Source organism: Bombyx mori, chromosome 19, assembly GCF_030269925.1.
Source record: "Bombyx mori chromosome 19, ASM3026992v2".
NCBI lineage: Eukaryota > Metazoa > Arthropoda > Insecta > Lepidoptera > Bombycidae > Bombyx > Bombyx mori.
In genome coordinates, this window is record NC_085125.1 from 4692382 (window position 1) to 4703492 (window position 11111).

The 11111-nt window shown below is 37.1% G+C and overlaps 2 protein-coding genes and 1 long non-coding RNA gene across 3 annotated transcripts; all 3 read right to left on the reverse strand.

Annotated features, from left to right (window-relative positions):
• Positions 1-2573: 2573 nt before the first annotated feature.
• Positions 2574-3767, reverse strand: LOC134200661 (uncharacterized). Its single transcript, XR_009975667.1, has 2 exons — positions 3585-3767; positions 2574-2792 (listed from the first exon to the last, which is right to left on the reverse strand). It is a non-coding gene; the product is annotated as an uncharacterized LOC134200661 (long non-coding RNA).
• A 1370-nt stretch (positions 3768-5137) lies between these two features.
• Positions 5138-6675, reverse strand: CPG18 (cuticular protein glycine-rich 18). Its single transcript, NM_001173315.2, has 3 exons — positions 6630-6675; positions 6435-6471; positions 5138-5666 (listed from the first exon to the last, which is right to left on the reverse strand). Exons 1-3 carry the CDS (start codon positions 6639-6641, stop codon positions 5392-5394), a joined length of 324 nt encoding a protein of 107 aa, NP_001166786.1. The 5' UTR covers positions 6642-6675; the 3' UTR covers positions 5138-5391.
• A 2171-nt stretch (positions 6676-8846) lies between these two features.
• On the reverse strand, positions 8847-10651 carry LOC101738773 (tol-Pal system protein TolA). The gene is made up of 3 exons (XM_004933391.5): positions 10117-10651; positions 9973-10015; positions 8847-9878 (listed from the first exon to the last, which is right to left on the reverse strand). The coding sequence occupies exons 1-3, from the start codon at positions 10129-10131 to the stop codon at positions 9064-9066; spliced, it is 873 nt and encodes a 290-aa protein (XP_004933448.2). The 5' UTR covers positions 10132-10651; the 3' UTR covers positions 8847-9063.
• Between the last annotated feature and the right edge of the window lie 460 nt (positions 10652-11111).

The window sequence follows — 11111 nt, forward strand, 5'->3', positions numbered from 1 at the left end:
TTCCTCAGGTTCCTTACGAACCAAGAAATTTTTATCTGGCTTTAACGTTCGTTTTAAGTTTCATTGGGAAAAGGTTAAGGCCTTCATCAAAAAGTTAAAAAAAATATAATTTAGTTTTGGAATAAAACTATTAATTAAGACTAAGCATTTTAAAATACTCATGTTGATCTATACAATGTAGTTTTGTCTAAAATCACACATCGGCTTGTAATTCAAATTACTATATTAAATTATTACAGTGACACCCTGTTTAGTATTTAACTATTTTTATCTTTATTCACAGATAGACACAATAAAAACAATGTTAATCTGTGGCATATACATACATACAATCAACCAAACAAAATATAATACTTACTTCGATTATAAATGAGGGCTAATTATTCAATAATTAAAACTATTTTCCAACTTATTTTCATTAGCTTAATCATGAGTCCTATTTTAAGATATTCCTCAAGCCGATAGATCCTCCTGTTCTAGCGCTCATTTTATGGAAAGAGAGAAAGTTACTAGACCCCTATACTGACATTGTTATACGCGCTGGCAAACGCAACTTTATTAAGACAATATTCTATACATTTTTTTTCCTACCTGATGTTTCCTACCTAGGGGGTTTTGCAAGCGTAACCGGGCGAGTTTTTTTTTTTATTGCCCTTGTAGGCAGACGGTCATACGGCCCACTTGATGGTGAGTGGTTACCGTCGCCATGGACTTCAGCAATGCCAGGGGCAGAGCCAAGCCGCTGCCTACCGTATTCTAGGATCTCAAGTATAGTTACAACGGCTGCCCTGCCCTTCAAAGCGAAACGCATTACTGCTTCACGGCAGAAATAGGCAGGGTGGTGGTACCTGCCCGCGCGGACTCACAAGAGGTCCTACCACCAGCATTAACGACTTATACTGGCATTGCTGATGCCCTAGAGCGACCAACATTGTCGCTCGACTCCCGGATGTTCGTCTACCTACAAAGGCCTGCCTGCGTGATACAAGAGTCACTAATGATTAATTATTTTTTTAAACGAAGAAAAATACATTAGTCAACTTCACCTATTCATTTTCCATGACAAGTACTTATCATTTCATTAAGAAATGATTAGACAAATTAATAAGAAGCTAATGACTTCTCTGTTACCGACCACATGTTATGGTCTAGGGTTTTTTTCTGCAATTGACATGCTCGTAATTAAATTATTACTATTGTCTTAGAAATTCTGTATATAAAGAGCGCAGGAATTATATTCAGCGAAAAGGAAATAGATATCTCAACATGTCCAGACTTGCGGTAAGAGATTAATTTTTTTATTTTTATTTTTCATTGCCTTTGTAGGCAGACGAGCATACGGCCCACCTGATGGTAAGTGGTCACCGTCGTTCATGGACATCAGCAACGCCAGGGACAGAGCCAAGCCGCTGCCTACCATAAGATATAGTTAATTATTTCTAGTATAATGGAAAATCTGAATTTGGGATTCCGTAACCCTAATCGAGAAGTGAAAGGCATAAGCGACATTAATTTTTATAAGTAAAGGTGCGCTTTATTTGGTATTAACAGTTCTATGTTTTTAATGGAACTTCAATTAAGTTTACTCTATTTAAATAGCTGAAGAAGCTTTTTATATTATAATATTTTTTCCAAATTTTAAACTTTAAATGGTTCTCCTGTAAAGTTGCAAATATGTCGTTAAAACCTTTAAACCTTTACCTTAAAGCCTTTCACCAGTTTCACCCCTCAATATTATTGTTTACTGTGGATGAGACGTATCGTGAAGACCTGCGGACATGTACTACAATCCTATATATTTATTTCGCGAATCTATAACTCGCTTTCGTTTTGCCATTCTCATACAACACTTATTTTTCTACATGAAAGCAATCGTTCTTAATCGGCGATAAGAAAACCCATTGTATCTTATAATTTTCTCTCACAATGTGTATAGAAAATTTCATAATAATCAGTTAAGTAATCAAGACGTCAAAACATAACAAATAATGTAACTCACTTTCTTGTTACAATATTAATTATGTTCGTAATAATAATACACAGCCAGAAATTTACATAGGGTCAAACGCGACTGAAACATTTATCTAAATAATCACATAATGAATGCATCTGTTATGTGAGATTTTCTTTCTATATTTATAAAAGTTTGTTTTGGAACGAAGTTCCTTATGGGGCTATATGGAGAGGTACCCTAACCGGGAAAAAACGTCCGTAATGTAAGATTTTTATTAGTAATGCACACAGTGTACGACTTCATTTTGTAATAATGTACAAAAAAATAATATATTTTTTATCATTCATTGACCACGATCTCAGAGCGTTCGTTTGCGTAATACACTAACTCATATATGCAAACATCCGTGAATAAAGTGTACCACAATAAGTTCGCCCGTTACCGAATGACCGTGGGTTGTTGCGAAACCTCCAGTTTTATTTTCTTTATACCTCGAATAGAACTTAAAATTTATATTTTTTTATTAAGGAACTTCGTTCCTATCCGGTGTCCCGCGACACCACACATCTTTTTTTTTACATTATTGCCTTATTTATTGCTTTATTTACATTTTTATACAGATCATAGTTTGCGCGCTGATGTTAGTGGCCGTTGTAATCAGCATGGAGCTGCCATCGACAGCCAAACCTTTGGACCACGACGTGCCGGACCTAAAACATCCCACAGACCATGGCCACAAACCTCAGGAGCAGACGCATAAATCGCAGGAAGCACCGAAAATCCCCGACTCTAAAGACAATAAGGATCTTCCAAACGTCGGACAGATGGGAGGCAAAAACTAAAATGAAAATCATGAAGCCATTATAGGAAAGTCTTCGATGTATCAATTTTATTAATTAACAATTACAAGCATATTAAAATCGACTGCAGTTGAATGTTTTGTTTTATTCTTCGATCAATACTATTATTGATCGAAGGTTTTATTATAAAAAAAAGAGTAACGTTTTTCCTAGCCAATGGCCAATAAAACAACCACTGTTTCTTTTATTCTGTTCTGATGATATAAAACTTTTTTTTTCTGCTTAGATGGGTGGACGAGCTCACAGCCCACCTGGTGTTAAGCGGTTACTGGAGCCCATAGAAATCTACAGCGTCGCCACCCAACTTGAGATATAAGTTCAAAGGTCTCAAGTATAGTTACAACGGCTGCCCCACCCTTCAAACCGAAACGTATTACTGCTTCGCAGTAGAAATAGGCAGGGCCGTGGTACCTACCCGTGCGGACTCACAAGAGGTCCTACCACCATTAATTACGCAAATTATATTTTAAGGGTTTGATTTTTGTATTACAAGATGTTATTCCTTCACCGTGGAAGTCAATCGTGAACATTTGTTAAGTACGTATTTCATTAGAAAAATTGGTACCCGCCTTCGGGATTCGAACACCGTTGCATCGCTAGATACGAATGCACCGGACGATAGACGATAGACCTATAGATCGATAGACGAAAAAAAGAAGTCAAACAACCACTTTTGGTTTGTTAATTGATGTTTTTACACTAAGGTACATTTTTTAATATATCTTCAATATTATTATGTACCTATTAGGGATTTATAAAATAAAACTTACCAGTGTTAGTGCATCCTGTGAGCACTGCCTATTTCTGCCGTGAAGTAGTTAATGCGTTTAGGTTTGAAGGGTGAGGCAGCCGTTGTTCCGTAAAATCGAAGATTTAGAACTCATGTCTCAGGTGACTTCCATACAAAAAAAATAGAAATATGAAAAATTATCTAAAAAATGATCAATGTTTTACTATACATAATTAAGGAAAGTAATGTCTAAGGACGTATTTAAGGACAAAAAAAAACAGAATAAATGAACTCTCACCGTAGCATGTTATTGCCAGCAATAAAATTAAGTAGGCTATCTATAAAATATAAAAGCTTTAAATGATGTATTACCTTCTTTGACAGCGTCCGCGTGTTTTTCATGGCACTAAAAAAAACTACTAATAAAAACGCATCGCCACATTTTATATGTTGTCAACATTAAAAAACACACTAATTATCTTGGATAACTTACTGTAAATCTCATTTTGATGATCCTAATAATCGGCTAGGTATTCAAAAAATGTATGCTGAAAGTGATTGCAATACTAATCTTATATACATTTATAATCCCTTATCTGATGTCCTGACCCCACTCTTAACATGGACTCAATACTTGTTTATTTTGTAATTTTATGCACGAAACATAATTAACGATATTAACAAGAGCTCTTTATTTCAGTGCCGACCACAAGGGCGATGGATCAACATATTTTTGCATTAAATAGGGAAAATAACAAAATATTAAATAATTCATGTTTTCTAGTTTAAATTAAAATTCCAAGGTCTTCGTAAATTATATTTATAAAACTGGGAAATCTTGAACAACTTCACAATTTAAGTCTGTATACGAAGGTATATATTTATATTCATTTTCATAACAAATAAAATTGTTTTTGTTTGAGCTAGGATAACCTCTAACCATTCGTAATCAAGCCGGCGTAAAGTATGTTTGTGTCCAACAGCCACAAAATGGTGAAATTTGTAAAATTGAGCCCACTGAGTTTCTCGCCGGATCTTCTCAGTGGGTCGCGTTTCCGATCCGGTGGTAGATTCTGCGAAGCACGGCTCTTGCTAGGGTTTGTGTTAGCAACGTCGTCAGGTTTGAGCCCCGTGAGCCTCTCAAGGCTATCAGCTTAGGTAGGGAAAAAAAACGTAAAATTGAGTTCGACGAAAAACGGGTTAGCATGTTTTAGTAAAGGAGTTAGAGAAAACAGAAGGGGATATTATTTCCACATAAAAACGTTGAAGAAGTTTTAGATATAGCTGTGGGAGAGCATAACCGTGTCTTCGAATTAATAAGGATATTCTCCACTTTAGCTCGTCTACCGATAGAACTTAACAATAGCTCATAATCCTCAATGTTAGCAATACATTTAAAAATTCCTGATTCAAAACAGCAAGCAATATTCCAATATGAAACAAGCTGTGTGTATGCACTGTGAAATTAACATTAATATAATATTCTGATCACAGTGAAATTCTCATTTCAAGCATAGATTATACACTTAATAAGAGCATCACGATCTTTGACCCGAACAGGAAAAAAGAGGGAAAGAAATAAAACGAAAGGAATCATTAGAATTTTTAGTTTTAATTGGGTGACAATACATACCAAGACACAGAGCTATGTATGGCTTAAGTCAAAAAATATTTTTTAAATAAAGATAAAACTAAATGCGTAAACTAAATTACTATGAAAGCTATTGTAAAGTCTAAAAAGAAATCAGAAGAAGCGAGTGTAAATTTAATATTTTTATTTTGACTCTCTACAATACTAGTGGTCATTATTTCCACAATTCAATAATACGGTATCCTTATATTTTCAATTAATATCCATGTTCGCGGTAACCTCCTTGGTCTACTCGTCCTTGAGGGAAACCGCCGCCACCATATCCGCCTTGGTTGCCACCAAATCCGCCTTGGTTACCACCATATCCGCCCTGACTACCACCATATCCGCCTTGACTGCCACCATATCCGCCTTGATTACCACCATATCCGCCTTGACCGCCACCATATCCGCCTTGGCCGCCTCCCTGGCCATAACCACCACGACCGCTTTGCCCACCAGAGCTTTCATGGCCGTATCCATACGGGTAACCTGAAAAAGTAATTATGAGTTATCAAGTGGAATGGAGTAACTTCTGCCGGTTTCTAGGCCTGTTTGTGTACTATAGTCTAATAGCTGATATCATGAGTTCTATTAGTAAACCTATAAATTATTTTTGCAAATATTATGCTTTTCGTTCGGTTATTTAAACTACTTTTAGGGTTTAATATAGCGATTTTATTTTAATTACCCATTTGACACGCCATTTCGAATTCCTACAGTTTTTTGATGATGGATGACTGACGGTTTTGTTATTGATGTCAATATTAACAAGCACAAGATTAAAGCGTAAAAGTGAAGAGAGTGTCAGAGAAGAAGTGAATAGTGAGAGAAGTGAAAGTATGATCTATGGGTCTTTGCAACAACTGTGTGCTTAGTGCAAGTTTTTTAACGTTCTCGATAACGTAAAAGTTAACTCAAATTTGTATGGAGTTGGAACAGCGCCGCTAGCGGCAAACGTTGTCAAACGTTATTATATCACAGCGTTACTATTGTTGATCGAAGCAAATTTGTATGGGGTTAGAACGTTTCACTATATTTAATTATATAACTATATTATATTATTATACTATATTTTGAATGTGAGTAGAGGCAGTGGGCTCATCAATTCATACAGTGCAATAACAAATAAAAAAGTACATCATTATAAGCATCCCAATTGCTTATTATGGAGGGCATAAATATGTAGATAAACAAACACAGATCTATTTGCGAGAAATCAATTGTTTTGTATTTAAATAGACTGGTGCAAAAACTTACCGTAACATGCTGTCACAATCAAAATCAAACAGGCAATCTGTAAAATTAAATACAGGAAACATATTAAACAAAAACAACGGAATTATTTCGTATATTATGTATTTTTCAAATGCTTTCATTGACTAAGCTATACATTTGGTATTGTATTATGAATACGCAGTTTGTATTAGCATAGAAATACAATTGAGAACTTACTGTGATCTTCATTTTAGGAACGGATGCGAATCTTTGAAGTTATGTTGTAAACTATTGCAGCATTCCCCTTATATACATTTACCCTTATCTCATACAGATGCGTGAACCCCGCCCTGTTTACATGGACTTTAATGATTTGTGTCAAAATATTATCTACATTAGAGATAGCAGTTTGCTTCTGAAGCATTGATGCAACAAGGGGCCAATATATTTTAATTAGAACCACAATTTATCTTCCACACATAAATATTAGACCTTTTTTTTTTGTTTCACTGTTATATCTCGATAGGTTTCAAATTTCGTATTAATTTTATATGTCCATGAATGAATCAATAATTTTTACAAAATTTTTGATATTAAACAACATGTGTGTGATATTAAGGTTTAAGTAGGTACATCTAATATGATATCTTTTTTTTCCCTGCTTCTGCTGAGAGCCTTGAGAGGCTATTTCAGCTTATCCTTGACGTGCAGGTGACTCACGGCACTCTAACCGGGAGTGTTGCTAACACTGGCCCTAGCAAGAGCAGTGCTTCGCAGAATCTACCACCGGATCGGAAACGCGACCCACTGAGAAGATCCGGCAAGAAACTTAGTGGGCTGTGTCTATGGGTTAATTCACTCGTCGAGCCCTTCGTCGCAAGCGACGGGTTCGACGAGGACAGTGACCGAATGATTTCTAAAAAACTTAAGTAATGTTGTACTTTGTTCGCATATAAAACTATCATAGACCTTTTATTACGCTCTAGGGATTTTTATGCGATATAACATTCATCTCTTAAATGAACTCTCCTTCAATGTGTACTATGACACTTCTTCAAACGAGTTTGGAAAAGAATTCTAAGCGGTATCTTGAAGTCCACAAGCCATGGTGACCAGTTACCATCACGTTAAGAGAATGCTCTATCCACTTCTAAAATAAAATTCAAAATTCTAGATTTCGTTTTTAATCAGTGACTTTAGTATTGTGATTTTAGTGAGTATTGTATTATAAGATTAAATAAGGACAACATTTTTTTTATTGCTTAGATGGGTGGACGAGCTCACAGCCTACCTGGTGTTAAGTGGTCACTGGAGCCCATAAACATCTATAACGTAAATGCGCCACCCACCTTGAGACATGAGTTCTAAGGTCTCAGTATAGTTACAACGGTTGCCCCCACCCTTCAAACCGAAACGCATTACTGCTTCACGGCAGAAATAGGCAGAGTGGTGGTACCTACCCGCGCGGACTCAGAAGAGGTCCTACCACCAGTCAACATGTTTTGATTTTGTATAAACACAGTAAAAGAACGGAATTATTATGAAAGTGAATAAAATTACGCAACAATAACTGCGCTTGGGGATGACTCAGTCAGACTTTAATATTATCTTCACCCGCTCCCTTCTGTAAATATTCAGGTCAGCCCATCGAACTCAGTGTCAAGTCATTTTAAGAAATTTTCCATTACAAAACGTAAACGGTATACATTTTATGAATGTTGATTAACATGTTTATACATACTAGAGGTCCCGCAGTAGGCGAAATTCAACTATAATTAATTGGATTTGTAAGTTTGTACACTATTATGATTGTAATTTATACTTCTATAATCACAAATTTCACCAAGGCTACACTATAAAAAAAAAATGACAAACAATATTTAATCTATTCTCAATTTGACCACAGACGTCAAGAACAAAAGTTTGACAATAAATAGTATGCATGTGTGTTGCGTCAAATACATGGTATGTAGCATATATTAAGTGTAAAATCTATGGTATGTAGTGTGTGTAATGTTTTCTTTATTGATTTAATGTATCTTTTATGCATTATTTAAAAAAAATATTAGCATTGTGCACTTCTTCTCTATAACTATACTAACATTATAAAGAGGAAAGATTTGTTTGTTTGTTTGTTTCGAATAGGCTCCGAAACTACTGGACCGATTTTAAAAATTATTTTTCCATTAGATGCCGACATTGTCCCTGATGAACATAGGCTACTTTTTTTTTTTTTTTGGTTTCATGTGTGTTTAATGTTTCCGAAGCGAAGCGAGGGCGGGTCGCTAGTTCTTTATAAGTGTGGAAAATTTCATACTCCTCCGTCCGCGCAATTTTCGTAAAAAGGGATACAAAGTTTTTGCTTCACGTATTAATATATAGATTCCAATTTTAGTGTAAAACATTTTTTGGATTTAATGAAGACTTATATTTGGAAAGCGAAACAAAAGTGAATAAGTGTTTGCATATTCGTTTAATTACAAGACAGTCCTAGCCATAACATATTTACAAATTTTGAAATATTTACAAGTTCATGTCCTTTTAAGCCAAAACATTGCATTATTGCCGTGAACCATTTATTTCTGTGTGAATGAAATAAAATGGCCCTAGAAATGTTTACATTGTTCTCAATGCCGTATTCGTCTTTACTATCAGTCGTTGGTCTTGTGATTTAGTGAATGTATTTCCCGCCCCCGTAACCGTGGCCTACGGTGTATCCGTGGCCTAAGCCGTATCCTGCACCGTAGCCGTATCCAGCACCGTAGCCGTGTCCGATGCCGTAAGCCAGGCCGGAACCGAGCCCGCCAGCAGCGACCAGTCCTCCCCCACCCACCAAAACAGCACCTTCCAAAGCACCGGCGTTTCTAGCGACGGCATCAGCTACAGCCTGGGCCTGAGCTGCACTAGTAGCCACGGCGGCAGCCTGAGCTCTAGCCGCGTTGGCGATACGGGCGGCTTCTACTGCTCTAGTGTTAGCGATGGCAACAGCTTGAACACGGGCAGCGTTGGCCAAGCGTTCGGCTTCAACAGCGCGGGCGACTTCAGCGGCACTGGCGGCGGCGGCACGTCTGGCGGCTTCGGCGGCTCTGGCATTTTCCCACGCGGCAGCCTGAGCTCTCTGAATGTTAGCGACGCGAGCTGCATCCAAAGCTCTGGCATTCGTGATCGCTTGAGCTTGTCCGGCCCTAGCGGCAGCTTCGGTGACGCGGGCCCCCTGGATAGCAGCGGCAGCGGAATTAGCGATATGAGCGGCTTGCACGGCCTGTGCATTCTGGATGGCACTGAGCTGAGCGGCCCCGACAGCTGCAGCATTGTTCAGTGCTGCTCCACTGCCGAGAGCAGGAGCGGCAGCAACTACAGCCGGAGCTGCGACTCCAATGGCGGCCGGCCCGCCAATGTACGCTCCTCCCACTCCTAAGCTTCCAAGACCGGCCAGTGAATGTCCTATATAGCCTGATTGTTCTGCACGAGAGTCCTTAACTGCGCCTGAAATACATACGAAAGTTATATTTATATGTATTAACTTTTAATGAAATATTTGTGGGTTTTTTTTTGTATTCATCAATGTCAAGGAACTCACCATCTCCAAGAGCTTCATACGCCACGGCGATGACAAAGAGAATCTGTTATTTGCAAAAATTAAAAGTAGAAATTAATTAGAGGATTTAACTGATTTTAATATTCGGTACGAATTCACAAAAACTAGAGCAACTCTTAATCTTACCGTAAGTCGAGACATGTTTAATTTGTAATCGTTTTGTTGGCTGAGACACCACCGGATCGCACAATCGACTGCAGTTGTTATGTTTTGTACAAAATTGCACGCACTTTTATACCGCACCGAAAATTGTTAACATCGTATTACCAACGCTAATGCGATGCTGTCCTATTTGAATACGATTATGCACTCGGGTAAAAACTAATCGATATTATTGCCAGTTGACCATGTCGGATGCATCGCAACGAGCATGCACCCATTGTTCACGTTAGCTGGAGAAACCGAGGATTGCAATCATTTCCCCTGCATCGGAATCCTGAATTACGTAACGATTGACCGAAAACCCGCGAAAATCTTTAAATTAATACGTGAAGCAAAAACTTTGTACTCCTTTTTACGAAAATTACGCGGACGGAGGAGTATGACTTTTCCCGCACTCACTTCGCAGAGAATATGGAGAAGGAGTGCAGAATGCTTTTTTTTTTTTATTATGCGTGAAAAATACATTATGTCAATAACAAAAACATTACACACACTACCATGTATTTGACACACGCACACGCATTTAAACAATTTTAAACTTGTTGTTTGTTGTCAAACTTTTGTTATTGTTTAAAATCTGTGGTCAATTTGAGAATAGATTAAGTTTGTTTTTAATATTATTTGTCTATAGTATAGCCTTGGTGAAATCTGTAATTATAAAATTATACTCTTTGACTATAAAATCATAATAATGTTTATAATAATAATAATGTAATGCGAAATTATTTATAGTATAGTGGAATTTCGACTACTGGGCGGCCACTATTTTCAATTAAAACAGATGACTTTCATTTTAGGGCTGCCATGAAACTGTAGTACGGTTCTAATTCATAATTTTGAAAAGTTGTGATTGTATTATTTTTTCTAATTATTTTATAGAATGAGCATTTGCTATGCTAATTGCAATAATGCAGCATTAGCATAGCAAATGCTCATTCATAACAATCTGCTCATAGTTT

Bases quoted from the DNA above. Each gene is read 5' to 3' on its own strand.
- LOC101738773 (XM_004933391.5), bottom strand. The intron at 9,879-9,972 runs GTGAGTTCCTTG...TATGTATTTCAG, and splicing joins GTATGAAGCTCTTGGAGATG to GCGCAGTTAAGGACTCTCGT.
- CPG18 (NM_001173315.2), bottom strand. The intron at 5,667-6,434 runs GTAAGTTTTTGC...TTACTTTTTCAG, and splicing joins GATTGTGACAGCATGTTACG to GTTACCCGTATGGATACGGC.